We start from the raw sequence: 22,842 nt of genomic DNA on the forward strand, positions 1-22,842 counted from the left end.
TGCTTGTGGTAGTTAAAAAAAAACCTTGTTGTAAATCCAATATTTCACATCACAACATAGCCCTGCTGTTTCTGCACATTTAGTTCATGGTTTTCTTGACAAACAGATGGTTAAATGCTTTGTCAGTTTTGCTATCAAAAACAAAAGGGGTGTGTGTGTGTCTGTGTGTGTGTGTCTGTGTGTGTGTGTCTGTGTGTGTGTGTCTGTGTGTGTGTGTCTGTGTGTGTGTGTCTGTGTGTGTGTGTCTGTGTGTGTGTGTCTGTTTGTGTGTGTCTGTTTGTGTGTGTCTGTGGGTGTGTGTCTGTGTGTGTGTCTGTGTGTGTGTCTGTGTGTGTGTCTGTGTGTTTGTGTGTGTGTGTGCAGTTTCCTTTACTTCTTCAGAGTGATGTAATCTGCTTAATGTAAAGGCAACACATAATAAGAGCACACTCTGTTTCAGGGATTAAAACCAGCGCTGCTTTGCCAAGACTCTAACATGGCACTGTGTTGGCAGCTTGTTTGGTTTCGCTGAGAACCGTCTGAGGATTAATATCGGTGCAGATTTCTCTCACTCCCTCACATGGTTTTGTGGTTTAGTCTGTTAGTTTGCTGACTGACTGTTTTCGCTGCCACTTAGGCGGCCAGTGACGTGCTAACATATTAACAGGAAGCCGGAATGCTCTGCTTGATCTGTCTGTGGAAGAACATCCACATTGCCGGTTTCTGTTTGATTACATGGATTGTAAATTCAAAAGAAATGTGAAACCCAAGAAGTGTATGATGTCAACCCCTGGAATATGAGCGCTTCACTCAGGTTGTCTTTCACAAGGTGCACGTGTCATTACAGACGAACCTTTATTCAAATTAAATAGGACTGGAAATGACCTTAATATGGGATCTACATAATCCTCCAGATACAAGCGTGTTGATCATAATATTAAGTAAAAGAAAGCATATTGGATCATAATTGCACAACCAATGATTATATTGATTTGAGATTATATTGTATACCGTAACACAACCTCCATAATTATTGCCATTCTTTGTAAAAGATTAAAATGAGCTTCTAGCTGCATTCAGAATGAGAAAATCGAACTTTTATGTGAAATAAAGCTCTAAAGACTAAAATCTTTCTAGAAAATTTCGAGATCTCGGTCATTGCTTGCAAATCATTTTCAGTAGGATTTCATTAGTTCATGGCCTTTACATTTCCAATGAAGGAATCATTTTTAATTTTTTTTTTCTGTTATCCTTCTGGATCCACTGATCATCCGGTCTCAGCATCGTGATAAATGCTGTCAGATTTAGATATAAACTTTTTTTTTTTGTTTCTGATGCCATGTATACTAGCAAGATTCCCACAGTGCTTATCATCTAGCTCAGCCTCAATCCTTCTCATTAAAGATTTCCTTCTTTTTTGCTTGATCCTCACTCAAAACCTTCATGCCGTCGTTTGGTATAAAAGCTCGATTTTTGTCCGTTCTAACAATAGAAGCCGTTTCCAATCAAAATTCCAATGATGTTTAGCAAACTCCAGGAGCATCTGTTGGTGGTTTGACAACAACACAGACTTTCTTTTGGCACAGCCTTTAAATAGTTTGTTGGCATGGGGATGGCTAACTGCTATTTTAGTCAAAAACATTTAGTCTCAGATATGTGTACTGTGATCATCTCGGTGTGGATGACTCAGGCTGTTCGGCCTGATGTGTTCTCTTGTATTTATATTTCACTGTAACAGGAAGTTCTTTATAACCACTCAAGTTGTTAATGACTCAAATGTGCTAGAAAAATGTCAAATATTAATGTGGAGTATTGTTATCAGATACCTGATTTTATAATAGTTGAAAAAATAAGTTTGCACAGGGTTTTTTTTTCTTTCCTGTTCTTCTTTCTTTTCTTTTTTTTAATTTCAGAAGGTTTCCTCTTGTCCTTCATTATTTTTGAAGTGATATGTTTTAATAAACTTATATTGAAGTGTAAGGCTCGTCCTGCTCAGTCAGTCGTTATCAGTAGACTGTTTTTAGTGTTGTGTTTTACAAGTGACACCTTTTTAATGAAAATGAAACGAGATAGGAAATGGATCTTTAAAATAAGTTATAACGCTATAATGCAGTTCCATGTTGATGTTGAAGTGCGACATACAGATTGGAAGTGCTTATTCCACATCGTGGGCTCAAATCCCGCAGGCACCAGATTCAGGACAATCAAATTTAAAATCTCTGAAATCTCTCTATCATTTGTCATTTGTCTCATTATCAGTGCAACATCAAGCTGATTTTTTTCCCCAATCTCATCTTTACTAAGTATGTTACCTGTTCTGGAGGCTACTGTCTGTCAGCACTTGGCTATTATAAACTTTCACACAGTATCTCCAACATTTTTTATTTTTTTTTTCCCCCCAGTGCTTTTGAATGCTTGCCAGCTTTAGAGCAACCACACGACGTTTCCAAACAGCTCTGCTATTATTCGACTGATTAATATCAGCCATAGCTCTGCATCCAGGGGGTGAGTTGGAGGTTCCTGTAACAGAAGCTAAAGCTGAATGTCAGCAGGATGAACAAACTCACTTTCAATCAAGTGGCTGAAAAACCGTCCGGATGTCGTCACTGACATTATCAAGCCATCATTACCAGGTTCCCCGCCCGCAGATCTCAGAGTTGTCGAGTTTCACAACACGAGCTGTCCCGGAAACATAAAAGACATTTGCACTTTCTACACGTGTCTCCGTCCATTGTACTGTGTCACGGCTCAGAAGAAGTGAAGTACCCATATCTCAAGTCACTGCTGGTGCTGGATTTGGATGAAGAGTGCAGCAGTAAGGCGGGCTCACAACGTAACAAACGTCTGCTAGATTATAGAAATGCTGTATAATCTCCCTGAGGAGAAGGAGAGTGGATGTGGGAACAATCTCTGTGCAGTGGGCTGGAATGAAATGTTTCTCACCATGCGCACTGTTAAACATAACGAACGACTCTGCTAATGTCTTTCTCCTGCTTCAGCAGGTTAGAGGAACTTCCTAGTCAGCTTTCTGCTTCGATCCCCTTCTCTTTATTAAATGCATTTAAGCAGTTCAGCTCTTACTGATAAAACAGTCACAGGATGTTTATGAACGTTATTCTGTTTCAAAGGATTTGTTCACTGCAATCAACTGGATCCTGTAGTTTTTCTGTAGGCACTACCACTAGGAGGCAGCAGAGGACTGCCATAGTTAAGGACCCATCCCGTGACCCTGGTGTTGTTCCACAAGTATATGATGAGTTGCCCTGGCAATTTTCATTTAAGGAAGCTCCCTGTCACTGTCACTTACAATATCAGCTCAAGTGTGGCTTGTTAAATGGGCCCTTGAAAGAGCTAGGGGTTTGAGTGAAGATCACTACAGATTTCAAGAGGAGAAAGCTATTCAATTTAATGGAAATGCCTTATCAAATTCTAATTTTATCAGCCACATACACAAGCATGCACACTATGCCATGCAGGGAAATGCTTTTTCGGACTGGCTCAGACAAACAAGTAGTCAAATAAAAGTAAAAAAAAAAAAAAGGAAAAATATGAAAACTAGAACAAGATGTATCAAGTTGTTTAAATGCAGCGGCTTACAAACAATATTCCACACACACACACACACAATTTGGGTTCAGGGTTTTTCTTTTTTGTCAGAAGAAACGAATATTGATTAGGCCGGTGCAATCTAATGAAAACTATTCACTCGAAAACGAAATGATTCCGGTGTATTTGCTTTCAAGGGCAAAGTGTGTTTCTATTAAATACAATCTATTTACTGCAAGTAGACACTTGTGGTAAGCAGGTGATGGGTCGTTGTTATGGAGAAGAAGGCGAGTGTATGGTAAAAACTGCAATGACGGAGAAAAGGCATGAAAAGGAATATAACTGGGCAAGATTCCCAGTTTTCCCCTCTCTTTCTCTCTGCTGTTCTTCTGCTTCATGTTGTCACTAAGTGCACTGTAGGTCTGAGGCAGTTTTCTGTCTGTTGCCTGAGAGAGACACAGGATCACATCTCTCTGCTGCATAATTTGCTTTTATTGACCCGTCTTTCTGAGTGAGCTGCTTCAGGCTAAACTTTCCCTCCTCCCTTCTCTCTGTCTGTGCAAAGTTCTCTGAATAATAGGACCAGTCTGTTGTATATGCCTTTTGATTTTTGCGTCACTCATCAGCGCACCTCGAAAGCAAACTTTTGACGTAGACTATTCCGTTTGTTTTTTTTTTTCTCTAACATGCTGTGCACCAGCTTGTGTCTGCTGTTCTCAATAGAAATGTTTTTTTTTATCCAGTTCTCACTGATATGTAAAATTTTGCTGCATAAATGTCCAAACATCCTTGTTGTGCATCTGTGCTTTCACATATTCTGATAGATTTATTGGTCTGAAGGTTTTACAATGGAGATTTCTTTAAAAAAATTAAATACACAATATAATTATGATTCCACCTGAAAATAAATTAAAAATAATAACAATCATCTGCAAAATTTAATCAGACTTTTTCAAACTCAAATTTTTTTTTTTTTTTTTTACAACTTTTAGGTGTTTTAATGGGCACCAAATGGCAATCCAGTATAAATGTCTAATAATTCAGTCTGACCAAAATAAAAGTGATCCATTTTTTTTTTTAAATTCTAAATTACTGCAGATTTTCTGAGGTTTTTGGGCCAAGACGTGTTGGATGACCTCAATACAACATGCATTCAGACAAAGCCCTCTTTGATGCACATGAATCGACGTGAATACAGATATCAGGGAAAGTCCTTCCATGTATGTTTTTACAGGATGTTTTTTAAAAGAAGAATCCATCCTATTCTTAAAATTTCACCAAATAATAAAAGGCTTGTGTTTAGTGTAACACGATTATATTATCTTTATGTAATCCACAAGGTGGCACCACAAACACTGACAGATTAGACCAGGTCAGACTAGGAGGTAGCCATCTCTTTTTGTCTGTCTTTTTCTCTCCCTCTTTGCCTCTCTGCCTCTAATTTCATGCTCGACTAGTCCTCTCTCTGTGATGCTCCATGCTACTGGTCCTCACTTGGACACCACTGCCATCTTTTTCACTCTTGGCACTGATAAAACTTCTCCCTCAGACTCGTTATCCTTCTCTCTATGAGCTTCTTTTATCAATGTCCCTTTGGTTATGACTTTTAAACTTGAATTTGATGATAATATTATATGGTGTTGTCTGTAGAGCTTCTTATGTGAATACGGTGGAATTTTACTCGAACATTTTAACATTTTTGTTTGGATTATATTTAACGCACAAGGTGTAATTCCCACAAAAAGCTTAATATTGTTGATGCATTTGGAGCAGGTTGAACTAAAGTTGCCAAGATTTGTTTGAAATTTTTAGATGGCTCGATACTTACTGCTTTTGGCCAAAAATGTACAAATCTGATTTGTATAGCGTACATCCTACTCTCTGAGTTATACTCGCACTTTTGTGGAAAACTTTCACTTATATAATTTACATGCTAAATGCTATGCTACATAAAGCTTTGTTAGCCAAAATTGCTAGCTGTGCTCATTCACCGGAGGCTCCAACCATCTCCTCTACCTTCTTATCAAGCTTTATTTCTTTTAATTATTTTGTCTCTACATATTTAATGTGAAGCTTTTTGTGTTGGGGGGAAAAAATTTCTTTCCATTTTTGAGTCAAAAAGTAATTGGGAGCAGTTAGGAACTAAAAGATATGACCATTCGTTGGAGGCATGTTTTTATTATTATTTTATTTATTTTATATATAAAATTACACACACACACTATATATATATATATATATATATAATTATAAGTTTTTTTATTTTATATATATATATATATATATATATATATATATATATATATATATATATATATATAAATAAATAAAATTTTATATATATATATATATATATATATATATATATATATATATATATATATATATATATATATATATACATTTTATTTATTTTTTTCCATCATATCTAGGCTGAAAAGTCTATAGTGTAATTATTTTTAGGCTACTTTTAGTGAAAAAATACCTACCAGACACCATCTGGTATAAAGAGTTTGCTATAAAGACATAATGACTGGTACAGTGTGTGTGTGTGTGTGTGTGTGTTTCTCCTGACTTCATTTGCATGGATGAAACTGAATCCTTTTGCAGCATTATAGTTTAATGCTTCATCAAGATATGCACATTGTTGTTATGGAACGTGTTTATTTATGCAAGAAGTGAAAAGTGTTCGATCTCAAGGTCAGAAATGTCAGGATCCATACCCCTGTTACTGTTTATTCTTAGAATACTGTAGGAGGATATCTTGTAATAGTTAAACAAGTTCAGAAAGTAAACACGTGTTTATTTTAAACAAATAGCAGAACAGGGAGAATCTGGAGAGGGCTATTGAGCTGCATCGTATCAGTTTATTTTTCTATAGGTTGCTGTATAAGGGCTGTACCTCGATCCATATGACGTGTGGTGTTTGTTCATTCACAATACAAGAGGAATCATTAGGCTTGGAAATATATAGCTCTGCTGTTAATTGCACTCGATAGAGAGCAATCTATCAGCTGCAGTGGGGTGTTTTTGGAAGGCTTTCAGCTGTGTTTCGGTATTTATTATGCTGCTCTTTCATTTTTATGAGGCACCAATCAGCATGATGTATTCATAATAAGTGTTGAAGCTCCCTCAAAGATTTGTTAAAAGGAAATAAACTTGAAATATCCTGATTTTTTATTGTCTTTACTACCAGAGAATGTATGGGCAACGTGAAAATACTACATGGTGATGATAGCTTATTAGCACAGGGATGCGGTAATATGACTAATATTTGTCATTGCTTGTTAATTTCAGTGTTGTGTTTTTTTTCCCTCTGCTTGCATTAGAGCATGCTGTGTTTTTTATGCGTGGTGTTTCGGTTAAAGTTTTCTGCTTGTAGTTGTGTTCCACTTGTAATTGAATAATTTTATAGTCATGCAGCATCTTCTAGTATGAGGAGAGTTTATAAAGGCAACGTTGAGTAGCACTGCAGGTCTGTTTGTGGCATTTAGAGCAGAGTTGCTCCGGAGTTCCCGCTGCTGTCTGCTTAACACTGACGCATATCCCACCAGCATGGCAAGCGGTGGGCGGCTCGCGGTGGCGCCTGCTTTGACTGGTCCTGTGCTGGAGCCTCTGTTGAACACAACCAATCAATAAAGGCTGGCAGTTTGTGCTTTAAAGCCTGGTTTCAGTCCGGGTCTCAGCAGAAGGAGAGACAGAAGGTTGCCCCAGGGAGAGTGATTTATGACTGAGCTTTCAGAGAACATTGAGACTTTCCTCCAGCTCTCACATCTGAAGGAGCCTTAACAGTTTGACCAGGGCGTAGACAACAAAAACAAGAAACATAAGAATGTTCCAGCTCTGCCTTTTTTTTTAAGCTTTTTGATTTTTGCTATGAAGTCGCCATTTGTAGTATTGGTTGCATCGTATTAACGGTTATCAGCGGGTGAAACAGAAAACATTCCACTTTCTTGCCACTAAAATGAAACGTTCAGGAGGGAAAACGGTTGCATATAATAATAATACAGCAGCGTGTCCATGCAGCATATCATAAAATATGGTGAAGAAGCATTAGTGCTCTTTGCCACCGATCACATGCACTATACTGTTTTTACTCCCATCGGTAGTCTCTGTTCCAGATTTGAATAAAGTTTTCTCCACTGTGTCACGTCACTGGACACGCAAACATCTAGCTCATGTCACTGGAAGTTGCTGAAAATGACAGGTCTTCAGGTCACTCTGTTATTACTTGGTGCACACAATCTAGATTCACCTACATCTGGAATCATCTGTTTCCCCCCAAATATATGGTTATGGTTTGGTAGATTTAATCTGTATGTTCCGGTAGGTATGTGAAGAAGAGGTAAAGCGTGTAGTCTGTAATGCCTACGATCACAAACGTCTCCTGAAGTGGAGTGACATTAAACATCTTTCAGATGACCTGTTTAGAAAACATTAAACAGTGGGCAAGATCCATTAAAGTGTGTAAAAGCCATTACAGAGTAAGTCATGGACTTCATCGCGTTAGCCAGCCAACCATTTAGGGTTTAATGTTTTGCATGGAGCCTTGTTCTGCTCTTCCAAGCGTCAGGTTTCCTTTTTGATGTAGTGCTATCCAAAACCTCCACCACTTCATCACCACTTAAAGCTAATGTCACAGCCGTCAGTTTGACACTCGATATACGGAGTTCTGATGCGAGTCCAGTGTTGACCTGCTCACTAGATTGATGTTGACTTTGACAGTGGCGTAGGTCCACTCAAAGAAAAACGACGGTGTCAGAGCACATAGTAGCGCTGTCAATAATACGTTAGTCATCGAAGATGTATCACTAAGTCATGTAACACTAGCAGGAGCGCCGTTTTACTGAATACGGTTATGACTGGAATTCAGACGTCGCTGCGAGACTGCAGGTCGTCTGTTGTCATGCTGATATTCTGAAATCATACGTGCTACACATTTTTAATGGGGTAATGACTGAACAGTTGACAGACTTTTCCTTAATCGTGTAACGTTAGACATCTGGTACTTTGCCTTGCTTCATTTTTGATCCCTGTTTTATCTTCTGCACTGTGTCTGTGTAGGTATCTTCAGCTGTAGCGAAGGAATTTAATTGTATGTAGATGCTTAAAGCATTCTTTATGCACATGAAGCTCTTTTTGTTTGCATGCTGAAAATGTCCTAATTACTTTCGACCATCACGAAATCATAGAGATCTCGTCTGCTTCAAACGTTTCACAGATGCCGTTGCTTACGCTGCCTCGCTGCGAAGCCATTAGATGGAAGATCTAACTCGTTCAAAACAAAAGTCGATCTTGCAATCTGATCTAAATGCCCAACAACATTACCAGCTATACTGTAGGTAGCGTCATCTACTCTGAAGTCTCACCTTGCTGCTTCAGTGAATAATCTTATCAGGAGACCAGAGACAAGTGTCTAGACTTGCGCCTCCTAAGAACTGCTGCTGTAATCATAAAACCTGTCCTGGACTCCCAGTTTGCTCAGATGGAATTCCGTTATCCTTTCAACACGTATAATCCCATCAGTCTTTTCTTTCTACAACTGTCTGGTGGAGTGATTTCTAATCTTAATATCTGAAGGCACTAAGCACGGGATGGCTTCCCTTTTGAGGTTTTTCCATTTATTACATCTAATTGTTTTTTTTTTTTCCTTGTCACTGTCTCCTCTGGCTTGCTCATTAAAGATCCTTGTTTACAATCGTATTTCAGCGAAGCTGCTTTTGCGGAGAGGAATTTTGTTAAAAGAGCTGTACAAATATTGAACAGATCGAATGCGAATGCAGCACCGAGGGAGAACCCATGCAAATATTTTAATACTGATGCTGTTCTTAGAAACGAAGAACATCCAGGTGAGGATTTAAAGTCCGTTTAGAAGAAGGACTGTGGAGAAACTCTGTATTTCTTCGACTTCGTAAAGCTGCTTAATTCATCCACTGGGTTTGTAGAAAGGACAATCAGGGCTCACATAATGATGGCAGCAACTCAGAAGTACAGCGTCTATTTTCCATTCGAAGAGGTCAAACAGCACACAGGAAAATGTTGAGGGATTTGCAGGAAAAACTCATTTACATATTAAAGCCTTCTGCGGAATTCACTTCGCACTGTGCGCCGCTGCAGATATATTGTGTAGCCTTGTGTGAGGATCAGAGACGGACAGTCCTGCCTAATGCTAGTCTTTATCTGCCCCAAGGTGGTGCTCCAAGAATCCGTGAGAGAGCAGGAGCCACAATGGGTGTGTTTTAAAACCTCTCTCACAACCTTATTCACTCCAGATACAGCAGCAGTCACATCACTTTTCACATATTATGATAAAAACCCAAACACAATAAAACTAAACAGCATGATAACAGGCTAGTATAATACATTAGATGTAAACTGAGCCTGGTTACGGTACGGTATCGAGCAAGTTGTACGTCTTAAATTTCTTTTTTTAAAACCTCTCTTATTTTCAGGTAGAGAATTCCAGCGTTTAAAGCGGATTATTTTACAGCGTGGAACTGTATTTTGTTTCCGGAAAAGAAAACAACAGAACTGACAGAATGCGTTTTATGGCTTGTATAATGTGGATCTTAGGAAAGCAGGCTTTATAGTTATTCTCTTCACACACAAGTGTGTTGTTCGCAACCAAATATAGCTCCTACTTAATCACAATGCGTTGTTTCGCTTAAAATAGTGACAGACGAGGACGAGGATTAGCAGAGACAGTGACAGAAATGTTGTTGAAAAGTCAATAATTGCAATTAAATATCCACAAGTACACAACAAACACCGTATGCGAGCTATGACACGTATACACTGACAAATTCTGTGCATGGCTTTCTTGAAGATGCTCTTCCTCACTCATGTCTTTCCAGCTGGAGCCTGCTGATTATTATGTAGTGTCACTTGGGATCTGAAGGCAAAATATAGACTTGAATTAAACACACCCGCTTTACTGTTTGAGTGGAAACACCTCTGGGAGGAGGCACACACAATAAACCTGGCGTATGTACTCACATACACGTAGCTTTCCTCTCTGGCTAGAATTCATATCAGTCCAATTGTGCTCTCTCTCTCTCTCTCTCTCTCTCTCTCTCTCTCTCTCTCTCTCGCTCTCTCTCTCTCTCTCTCTCTCTCTCTCTCTCTCTCTCTCTCTCTCTGTCACACTGCTGATAACAAGTATTCACAAATATATTATAAGGAACTCCTTCTCATTGCTTTGTTGCAGGTGCTTGTGTGTGCGCATGTGTGTGTGCTTGAGAGCATGTTTGCGAGTGTGTGTGTGTGCTTGAGAGCTTTTGTATAGGGAGCTAGCTTGCGTCCGAGTGAGTGAGTGAGTGCGCGAGCGAGAGTGTGTCTAAAACACAGCAGGTATAATTTTCATCTGTACTTATACCGTCCTGACATGGCCGATGCCTGGGTTTGTCTTTAACAGATGTAATATCTAAATGCTACATGCACAGCAAAAGCTTATTGAACATCAGCATAATATCTAAATCTGATGTGGGGTAAAATGGAAAGTTTGAGAAGGTTTATTCACCACAGCGTGTAGGACCGAATATCTCATTGGACTGATGACCTTTACGTGATCACAGCAGCACTATGCATTTCTGTTCATCTACGCCTCAGTACAGATATAGCTATGCATGTTAGATTTATTAAACCAGGGAATGAAACTGAAATGAACCCTGCATGTGAGAGCAGTAACTGGTGTCGGATGTAAAGTACAGCAGTCGTGGCATGCTGCATGTGCTGTGTTGCTCACTCGGGGTGAAAAAATGCCTCTTCATGTCTGAATTGTTTGAACTGAGCTGTATTGAACATCCACAACCTGGAATCCGGCTCCTGCCTACATAAGAGTAAAAACCACTCCTTCCTGTAATGTTGTGAATCCTGATGCACACCTCTAACCTGATTAAACATGCCTCCAAATGGCTTTTACCTCTGTATTTATATATCGACTCCATGTGGATAATGGGGGAAGTCTGAAAAGATGTTTAACCATGCGTTTAAGCAAACGTGCACAACCCCAGTCACTCAATCACTCTACAGAGACAAATCAGAGCATTCTGGCAGTGCATCAGCCTCCTAATTACATCGTTTTGCAGTATTAATGTTCATGCTGTCTGCTCATTTTACTCTGGCTGAAGGACAGTTTATTTATCCTGAGCATGATGCGCACCTAAAGCTTGGCCTTGTGCTCTCACTGTGACATGCCAGTAGACCTGTGCCATAGTCACTGTCTCTCTGACAAATGTATTCACCTAGCATTCACGCCTGATGGGTAAATAGACTATTACAGCATGGGCGCTGATCCTGACCAAGCATGTGAGCAGCTCACAAAGGACATATTAAGACAAATGCGTCCTCAATGGCTTTTAATTTTTACCTCGTAAAGAGGAAATCAAATGGGTGCTTTTAAGGACGTGTAGCACTTCTGAAATGGTCAGTGCTTGAACACGTGCCCTGTGTGTGTGTGTGTGTGCTTGCTTCTAGTATTGCATTGGTCCTGCTGGCTGTTTTGATCGTTTTTTAAGTTAAGTTCACAGCAGAAAGCTCTTATTCATACATTTATGGTATTGGTAGATACCCTTATCCAGAGTGACTTACATTTTATCTCATTTTATAAAACCGAACAATTGAGGGTTAATGGCCTTGTTTAAGTGCCCGGAAGTGGACGCTTAGAGGATCTGGGATTCGAACTCACAACCTTCCAATCAGTGATCTAACACCACTAAACCTGTTCATTACACATTGCTCTCAACATCATCATCTGCACCGAACTGCTCACAAAGGAACAAAACTTTAATTATTTTGATTGAACGAGCCTGATTGTACCGCACAAGACGTGCTTCAATGGAGGCGTCATAACATATAGATATTCTCATCTGTTTTTAGTTGATATTCGTCGATATTTAATAGTTAATATGGTCGTGCCTAATGTCACAGGAATGATTGTGTCCAGATTGCAAATAGCAGCACAGGGCTGGAATAATACTGCAGTAAAATTGCTGTTCTAATGTTGGTAAAGGCTTCACTGATTGCTTTCTCTGTGGTCGTGTTTCGGGCGCATCAAGCTTAGTGCCACACAGTTTCTAGGCTGCACTGAAAGCTAACCAATTTCACATGTTTTCTAATCCATACGAGCGTTTACCGAGGATAAATTAGCCCCTCGTGCACACTGACAAATCTGTAATTAGAGCTGTCCAGTTCACGCCACATAAACATTTTTATACACGTTTTCAATCATATCATATTCGGCATAATGTTTGTCTGCCTCATCTAAAGAGCAGCTCCTCCTTCTTTCTCAGTGATTATAGCTTTATATGTTGGGATTTGCGTTCACAACTCAGGAAAGACAAGCATAGAGACCACATTTTCATGACCGTTTCAAATCTCTTCTAATCGCTCTTTCTAACCAGACGTATCCAACCCTCAAACATCAGAATGGGGAAAAACGGACAGTGTATATTGTACGATGTACATGATGTACAGTGTCTGGATTTTTTCTCTGTTTACTCTGACCTCAGATTATGTACTGTCCAGTGTCACCCGCATGAGGATGTGTTCCCTACTGAGTCCTTATACCATCTTGGGGAGTTTTTCATGTCCACCGTCACACCAGCCTTGTTCATTAGGGATAAATATTCATTTCATTTTAAACTTTATCATTTTAGATCATGATTAGATAATAAAAAATATTTACAAGCAGAAAATCCTAAGCAATCAACAGTTTCTGAGCTGCTCAAACCCACCCATCTGCCTCCAACAACCATGACTGTGATTACATTTCCTCTGACTCCTGATGCGAACATTTTAAGCACTTGACTTGCATCTGCATGATTGACAGGTTGGCTAATCTCTGAAATGCTGTCCAGTGACGATGTCAGACGGTGAGATCCAAAAAATGACCGGAGAATCCAATTAGCCTGAATAACTATTCTATTATCTCATGACCGGTTTAGTTCAGCTTGTAGAATTTAGTCTGAGCTGCCTGTCCTGCAGCAAAACAGTCCATATCATGGAAAAGAAAAATACAGAAAAACAATTCATCGAACATTCATTTCCACCTCATGCATTCTCACAAGACTCCACACACACACACACACACACACACACACACCCCTTCGTTCTCACAACACATTACCTCAGGCCGAGACTGCGATCTCCAACAAGCCTCGACGGCCCAAATTACCTTTAGCGAACCGTTCTCTTGTTTTTAATATTTATCGTCTCTTTTTATTTTTGTTCTGCTTTGGTTTGTTGCATGATTGCATGATTATGCATAGTGTAATCAGCTTAAACTCTGTACCTCCATGAATTATTGATGAACTGCGCTTGTTTGCGAGTTTCACATTTACATGTGCAGATGGCAAGAGCAAGAAAACGAAGAGAGAAAGGAGCAGAAACATATTGTTGGTACGGCTGCAGTTGTGCTGCTCCATGATTAGGAGTTTGAGCCCTAATCACTTTTTAGTATAGTGTCAGGTGGCGGTGAGGAGGGAAGCTGGAAGTCGTACCGGTCTCCTTCCAGTAAGGTTCGAACAGCCCAGTAGAAACCAAAGGGGGAAAAAACCTCAATATCATTCTATTCACCCCAAGTTTGTTTATTTATTTATTTATTTTTTTCTCTTTCTGTCTCTTCTATTTTTTTACCCTCACTCTCCCTCTTTTGAGCCTCTTTTATGATTGATGGTCTCTATTTCTCCTTTTCTGTCTGTCTCCCTTTATATATATTATCTTTCTTGCTGCAGGGTGTAGGGCAGTAGCCGTCACCGTCCCCGTGAGTACCGTGGCTTCAGAAATTTGAGCGATGGAGTAGATAAGGCAACTGTTGTTTATTTTGACAAATGCATTCTGGTAGCCTTGGGGTGACATTGACAGAACGATGCGGGCGTCCCGTTGTTGTACATGTAAAAACAGAGGGGCTGCGTGTCGAGTTTTCATAGGCAACAGTCAGGAAGGAGAAGATTTGTTTTGAGGCAGTAATTCGGGACGTACGCGCTTATTTGAATATTTAATCGGATATGCAAAAATTCGAACGGTTCAAATCGGTTGCTCAGTGAAGGCGTATGGAACGTGGAATCCAAAATGAAATGATTTGCATATTCTGATGTAAAGTCTGTATATTATATCAGCAAGCAGTTAGGTGCTTAATGACTTTAGAGTAGAACTGTAGGCAGTATGACACAAATATTATATCATTATACTGGAAGACATTATATTCACAATGGGTCTTGATGTATAGATTAACTAAGGAACTGTCAGGAAATACAATGCTGCTGTATTTAATACAACTGACTACTTTTGTCTTCAGACACTCTAACGGCTGCTTCCATTTGTTTATTCCTGTTTGTTCTTAAAGTAGTTTCATTGTTATTCAAATTGTTATTTAAACCTTTTAAAGGTATTGCAAATAACAAATGTACTAATGTACATTCTTTCCTCCTACACTCCTCTTCCTCCTACACTCCTCTTCCTCCTACACTTCTCTCCTCATACACACTCTCCTCATACACACTCTCCTCATACACACACTCCTCTCCTCATACACACACTCCTCTCCTCATACACACACTCCTCTCCTCATACACTCACTCCTCTCCTCATACACACTCTCCTCTCCTCATACACACTCTCCTCTCCTCATACACACTCTCCTCATACACACACTCCTCTCCTCATACACACTCTCCTCTCCTCATACACACTCTCCTCTCCTCATACACACTCTCCTCTCCTCATACACTCACTCCTCTCCTCATACACACTCTCCTCTCTTCATACACACTCTCCTCATACACACACTCCTCTCCTCATACACACACTCCTCTCCTCATACACACTCTCCTCTCCTCATACACACACTCCTCTCCTCATACACACTCTCCTCTCCTCATACACACTCTCCTCTCCTCTCCTCGTACGTACACACTATCCTCTTACGTACACACACTCTCCTCTCCTCGTACGTACACACTATCCTCTTGCGTACACACACTCTCCTCTCCTCTTATGTACATACACTCTCCTCTCCTCTTATGTACACACACTCCTCTTTTCGTACCTACACACTCTCCTCTCCTCGTACGTACACACTATCCTCTTGCGTACACACACTCTCCTCTCCTCGTACATACACTCTCCACTCCTCTTATGTACATACACTCTCCTCTCCTCTTATGTACACACACTCCTCTTTTCGTACCTACACACTCTCCTCTCCTCGTACCTACACACTCTCCTCTCCTCGTACCTACACACTCTCCTCTCCTCGTACTGTACCTACACACTCTCTTCTCCTCGTACCTACACACTCTCCTCTCCTCGTACTGTACCTACACACGCTCCTCTCCTCGTACCTACACACACTCCTCTCCTCATACACACAAAGCCAAGGACAATTTGAGTGCAGTCTGGCTAAATATAAAAACAATTCACTTCGGTTTCTTTTTAATTGCATTTAAAGGTAGCACCACCCAGTTGAGGGACCTGGGTACAGTCCATGTAGTGCAGAGACTCTCCCAAATGTCATAATATTATCTCCCTTTCCAGCTGTTCACTACAGCCTTGTGGGCTTTCTTGATGCCTCAGTGTAGCAGGGCTCAGCCAAAATAATTACATGTACCCCTCCCCTCTCTCTCTCTCTCTCTCTCTCTCTGTCTGTCTGTGTACAGTATGTGTGTCTAAGGATTTTGTTCACTCAGGCTCTATAGCCGTGGTGTTTGCAGGCCTGGCGTTCATCTGTAATTTGCTGCCATGTAGTTAGACGGTCCTTGCAAGTGCAGAGCGATTGCAGCCTTGACCCATGTCTCTCTGGATCTGCTGCAACAAGCTGTGCAGAAGAAGATAGAAAGACCAAAAAAAAAACCCACACACAAGCATGTCCTGTGTGAAAACAGCAGTCTCCTCACCAGACAATCGAGACTGGCTTTGGTCCATGCAGACATGCAGAGAGGCAGTCACAAATAGGACAGGGCTAGTTAAGCTTGTCTTAGCTTTGAGCCCCAGCTCTCTACACTGCTGCACTCTCTTAGCTCACCCAGCTCAGAAAGTCTGAACGTGAAAGAGGGAGAGAGAGACTGGCAGACAGAGAAGGGCTGAAACAGGAGTGAATAAAGACCTAGGTCACTTTTTATTACAGAAAGTAAAGTGGGGTATTTCTTCACACTGGCATATGGGGTGGAGGTCCAACCAACAAAGTGTGGATCTCTAATATGAGTTGCTCAGAGCTCGCAATTTTTAGTTTTGTTTAGCATTTGATCCAGCAGTAGTCAACCTAAACGTTTTGAATGTCCTCTTGACCCATCAGTAAATTAAGATAATGATACAGAAATAGAAGATAACAGCAAGCAGCGGAACTGCATTGAGCGGACAATTATGAGCCCCAACGAGACTGCAGAAACTTAGACAAAGGCACAGACGAGCGGAGCAGCACCAAGCACACAACCTCGTATGACTGCATGCTATTCAGTCTGTCTTTGAACTGCCATTGTGTCGATCAGCTTTGTGCTCGAGTCTTCATCAGTGAACAGGAAGGAATCAGTGTAAAGTTCATACTGATCTCAGATATTACTCTGACTTACTAGTTTCTCAGGAGCTCTTAGTTGCGCAGTTGCACTTGACTACAAACTATCGTAGAAAGGACAATGTTAACATTTGGATTATTTACTGTCCAGTGTCACCCAAATGAGGATGGGTTTTTCTATACTTCTTTACAGCTGCTTTAAGACAATGTTCATTAGCGCTATACAATTTAATCAAATTGAAATATGGGGTGTTAAACATAGGGTGTTATATACAGTACATACTGTATATGTGGTGATGTGGTAGTTTAGTGGTTAAGGTGTTTGACTACTGATTGGAAGGTTCGTCCAAATGCCGTAAAAGTAGGTTTTTATTTTCCCGTGACATTTGAAATTCGTTCAAACTTGACAGCCCTAAAACCGACATTTAGTACGCAACTTATGGCACAAAGAGGCAGCAACCGCAAGCTACATTTCATGATTTATTGTGTGTAACATTACCAGCAGCTTGATGAGGATAGCGAACCCTCCTGTTCTCCACAGACACAATGAGCAGGGTGGAAAAGAGTGCATTTGGGTAACGTTACTGCGAGCGTGACGGCTAGATCGAAATCACATTTTATTTAATGTCGTGTGAAAATCTACTTTTGTCCCAGTATATTTTCAGTTGGTTCATTTATTTTAGCTACTTAATCTATACTTTTATTACTTTGATTACAAATGGTTTTCCAGTCAGTCAGTATTTTCTGCTCGAAAATATTTTCCTGCCAACAGTAAAAAATAGAAGGTTACATTTACATACAGTAGAGATAGAGTTAGCTGATCTAGAATCAGCTTCCATCTCAGGCTGAACTTGATCTACTCTCCACTGTTAGAGGAACACATTACAACAGCTAGCTCTACTTTCTGACCCCCAGATAGACATGATGTTATCTAATATAACTATCATAGCTGGCAAGTTGCATGATTTGCAGCTTTAAATAAAACGTGTCGTATCCTATAGCATGCGTTTCCTTTTAGCTTAGTTTGTATCCTACACAAACCTTAATAACCTGCTGTCTGACTCCGGAGCAGAACGAAAACTAAAACTTTCTCTAATGCGTCTTGGTGTGAACATAGATTTTTATTAAGAAAGCAAATGTCTGTGTTTATCAGGGTTACAAAAATTCAATGCAAACAGTATCTCGTCTGGGGTTCAGCACAAAGCCCACACACACACACACACACACACACACACACACAGAGCTTATTTACAGCTGATAATTTAGCAGGTTTATGTACAACAGCGTTGCATTCTTCCGACTGCAAAAATCCCCAGCCACTGGGAAACCATAAGCTCTAACTAGAAATCTGTATGTAGTAGCTCATGAGTATGTGATGGTTTTCAGTTCTCCACCCTGCAGTTCCAGCTCCGCTCTGTGACTAGTGAAACACATTTAATGGTGGGTGAGTTACGTAGTGGCTGCTGCTCAGGGGTGAGACACAATCTCTGGCCCTTTATTGGATTAATAAATGTGGGTTGGTGGTAGAGGGAACATGTGCGTTGAGCTGGATAATAGTTGGGGTGGGGGAGAGATAAGAGACTGTTCGCTCATTACTGTGTCTCCACCCGAGTTTATGCTGCACCGGGAGTCTTATCTGCCTGTTCGCTCCGTGTACTCCTCTTTTGTTCAACGGGTGGAGAACAGTACTGAGACAGTCATTAATATCCTGTGTAATCATGCAGTGCCATGCATGAGTTATGAGCACGCTCAAAAAAAAATAAAGAACCCTTACAGCACTGTGTCTTATGCTAATAAGTCGTAGCGTATGCAAATGCATGTGTGGATTGTGTGAGTCAGTCTGCCAGGAGGCTGAGTGGTAACAGTGCCAGGGTCAGAGGGACCTTCCTTCCGCCTCCCTCTAGTCCAGTGGGCATGATGGCTAATGCCAAGCACTCGAAAGGAAGTGTGACTCAGATGCACAGTGTGAGAGTGGGAGCACGATTCATAGATTGAGGACTAAAATGAGAGCTGGGAGTCACAGAAATGACATTTTACAGCAAGGGGTGTAATTTGTCACCTGTCATACTTGGCAACCCTGATTAACTCAATATCGGATTATAAGTACAGCCTCTTATTGTTCTGGTTTTGGACCCACTTGATTCTATCAGATGCCAGTGAATGTGCGTTTGTTTTAAATCATCACAAATGTGCATGAAGAACACAACATGACATTTTTATTTATTTATAAAAAAAAGAAACGCAATTTCTTGATATGTTCAGTGAGGCGTTGCACCTCTTCAGTGTCCCACATTGTTCCTCAATTGTTGTAGAAACTATTGATCTCGTTATCGACTAAAACATATTTACTTTCTTAAAATGTGTCGACACAAAAAAGTACGATTTGCAGTTTTTTAAACGGGAATCACAGGACAGTTTTGGTGCGACCGAACTCGCACCACCTCCTGCAGGTACTCTCAGGTTCGGTACCTCGATGTCCTTTGTGGTTCACACAACAGCTTTCACTTCACTGATATTTTCGGAGTAAACTGACAGTGTGAAAGCCCTCAAGCCCACTTTCCTTTTTGGTGCGGTTTGTTTAGGTAGCTGAGAACACGGTAATAGTAGACTAATTACTACCAAAACTTCAACAAAAGCACAAATAAAGTGGTTTGATATGTGGTATGTGAATTATATATGCTATGCATCTGTGTTCCAACTGAGCCACCAGACTCAAACGCAAGCTCAGCCTTAATTGTGATGTGTTGTGAAAGTTGGGTATGGATAACATTCATGTTTTGTGAGTCTTTTATTAACAATAAAATGGTAAAAATGTGTTTTTTTTTTGTTTTTTTTTTTTTTTAAATCATATATCAGCAATCCTCATTAGCCATAAAATAAGAGGAAATATTGGTTATTCAAGCTCTTCTCCATGATATGATAACACAGTCATTACTGTTCTCACTGTGACTCAAACAGACTCTCAGATTGATTAAAAATAAACTAGAACTAAAAAATATTCCCAGGATTTTATTCTGGCTCTAATGGTGTGTTATAATGTTTAGTGACGTACGTTATCACTGCTACGTTCAGGAAGTTGTAGGTCAAGGTCAGTATCCTGATGCACTGATTATGTTGGAGAATCTACAGCAGCTTTTCTGTTCATGATATAAATAATAATGATATAAATAAATACTATGACTCGTTGAATAAACATACAAATAAAACTGAAGACTTTATCATTAAAATCTGTTATTGACGTCATGTACAAACGCGTCTCTATTACTGCGACACTCCTTGAAGAGATTCCCGTTAACAGGACATAAGTAAACAAGTACTAAGTTTTTATAAATTTAGGAAATACATTAGACCTGAATTACAACAGCGGAAAGACTAGAAAGACAGTGAGAGATTTGTGGTGTAAACGATGCTTCTTCTCTTCACGCAGGACCTCGATGGGCTTCCTGGAACCTGGGTGTGTTTATCTGTATCAGGTGTGCTGGAATCCACCGGAACCTGGGAGTGCACATATCCCGCGTCAAATCAGTCAACCTGGACCAATGGACTCCCGAGCAAATCCAGGTGCTGTCCTGTACTGTTCATCTGTTCTACCAAGATTCACACTTTAATATTGGTGCTGTCTGTTTTTTGTTTTTTTGTTTTTTTGTTTTGTTTTTTACTGAATGAATTAAAGAAAACATTACAATATTTACGCGTAGAAAGAATGTTACAGATATGACTTTCATGATGATCTGAATGCTTTCTGGATTTGAAAGAGGACGAATCAGTGGGTTTCTTCTCAGCCTCAAATATCACACCCATGAATCATTGGCTGGACGTCTGAAGTGTTTTGACGACATAAAATTAAAGTCTTCATCTGATTGGTTGGATACTGCAGGGTTTTCGGGAGATGTGTTTTTTGACGGTCCACCTGGAAACAAAGCCGCCATGAAAGAAGGAAGCCTCCATTTTTTACAACCGTCACCATGAGCGGTTATGAGGTTCAGTTGAATGCTAGAATTTCCAACTCTTTCTTAAATGAACAGTATTTGGTTGTACGCTGGTCTGTTTTTGTAGACTTTGAATTTTCATGCCTCTAACCATGATGCTAAACTAAACAAAATGCGATTGGTTGCTTTACATGTCAGTCAAATGCCCTTGTAGGTGGACCTTAGCCAATAAAAGCTGCTAAGGAGACCAGACCTTCCGTCAATCTGAAGCTCTGGCTATGAGATTAGTGTGTATATAATATATACACCTATTATTTTTACTTTCATTATTTGTCTTTCTTTACAATATGAATAGTAAGAACAGGCTATTTAGTCAATGTCAGGTGAACTGCTCAGAAAAGCTGACTTCTATCTGCATCACCGCAATGTTTTTGTGGGCACCTCGGTTGTATTGCCGGCCCGAGACTCGAAACCCACAACCTTAGGGTTAGGAGTCAAACTCTTCCCCCCCATTAGGCCGCAACTCCCCCCCCATTAGGCCACGACTTCCCCATTATGCTAGGCAGATAAATGGGAGGACAGTAAAGCTCATTTGAATTAGTTTTATTAAGTGCACGCTGCTTCTGCATTTTGCACTGCCGTGCTCTGATAACTGTCGCTTTTTATATTAGACAAACAATTAGGAAGTTAAAGTGAAGGGCAGAGCAACTGCAATTTTATATTGTTTATTACTCTTTCCGTGAGCATTTTGTTGCTGGAAATATGTTCGAAATGCACCAGCCATGTCAATGTCCATGAAAACAAAAGCTCTATGGATGCGCCACTCCTCTTACCCAATGTTCCAGCGCTGTTGTTTGACTTGTTAACATTTCCAGGAAGCTGCTGCTGCCAATCAGTATGCAGTCTGAACACACTCACTGTTCTGATCAAGTGTTTCCTTTTCTGGGGTTCAGTTCTATTTAATAGCTCAGCATACATAGTATACATATACATAGGATACATATTTCCTGAATCTACCATACACTAAATGCTTATTAAGTTCCAGATCATTATTTATTCATTTTTTTATATACATTTAGTCCAATGTTTCCAGGAATGTTAACGCTCACTGGGCTTTTAACTACAGAGTTGATCATGTAATGAGCTCCAGACACTCTAAACTCTAGCTTTGTATTACAGATGAATTTATTTTTTAATTTTGGCTCATTACCAGAAGGTCATGAGCCAGTGTTTTAAAGCCAGTGCCCTACACAGTCTTTATTAAAAACAGCATGAATGATTTATTCTCCTTTCGTAGAAAAGAGCAGCACAAAGAGAGCATCTCCTCTCTGAATACTAACTGCAGCTTTAATGGTTGATTAATTCTCGATGAGTAATTGCGTGACTATTTTTTATTTTTTTTCCTCCTCGCTCGTCGACCAGCTCCATCAAAGCCGTGGTAATTTGTCTCTCACGAAATTAAAAATGTGCGTTGCTTACGTTTGTTAGTTCATCTCACCTTTTTATTTCTCTGTTCTCATCTCTTCTCTTCTCTATCTCCTGTGTCTGTGTGCAGAGTGTGCAGAGCATGGGCAACACCAAGGCCAGACAGCTGTACGAAGCCCATCTGCCAGATAACTTCAGACGGCCACAAACCGACCAGTATCTTTTTTGTGTGTGTGTGTGAGAGAGTGTGTGAGAGAGTGGGTGTGTGTTTGTGTGTGTGAGAGAGAGTGTGAGAGAGAGTGGGAGGGGGTGTGTGTGTGAGAGAGTGCGAGGGTGTGAGGGTGTGTGTGTGTGAGAGAGTGCGAGGGTGTGTGTGTGTGAGAGAGTGCGAGGGTGTGTGTGTGTGTGTGTGAGAGAGTGCGAGGGTGTGTGTGTGTGTGAGAGAGTGCGAGGGTG

The 22,842-nt window shown here is 40.3% G+C and overlaps 1 protein-coding gene across 4 annotated transcripts in view; it reads left to right on the top strand.

The window, feature by feature from the left end:
* smap1 (small ArfGAP 1) overlaps positions 1-22,842 on the top strand; it is a 109,816-nt gene that overhangs the window by 15,004 nt on the left and 71,970 nt on the right. For all 4 annotated transcript variants that reach the window (XM_060872586.1, XM_060872589.1, XM_060872588.1 and 1 more), the window contains exons 2-3: positions 20,460-20,593; positions 22,517-22,602. In XM_060872586.1, the coding sequence (XP_060728569.1) occupies positions 20,460-20,593; positions 22,517-22,602 (220 nt within the window). The remainder of the gene's footprint in view (positions 1-20,459; positions 20,594-22,516; positions 22,603-22,842) is intronic.

The sequence above is a fragment of the Tachysurus vachellii genome, chromosome 6 (genome assembly GCF_030014155.1).
Source record: "Tachysurus vachellii isolate PV-2020 chromosome 6, HZAU_Pvac_v1, whole genome shotgun sequence".
Classification (NCBI taxonomy): Eukaryota; Metazoa; Chordata; class Actinopteri; order Siluriformes; family Bagridae; genus Tachysurus; species Tachysurus vachellii.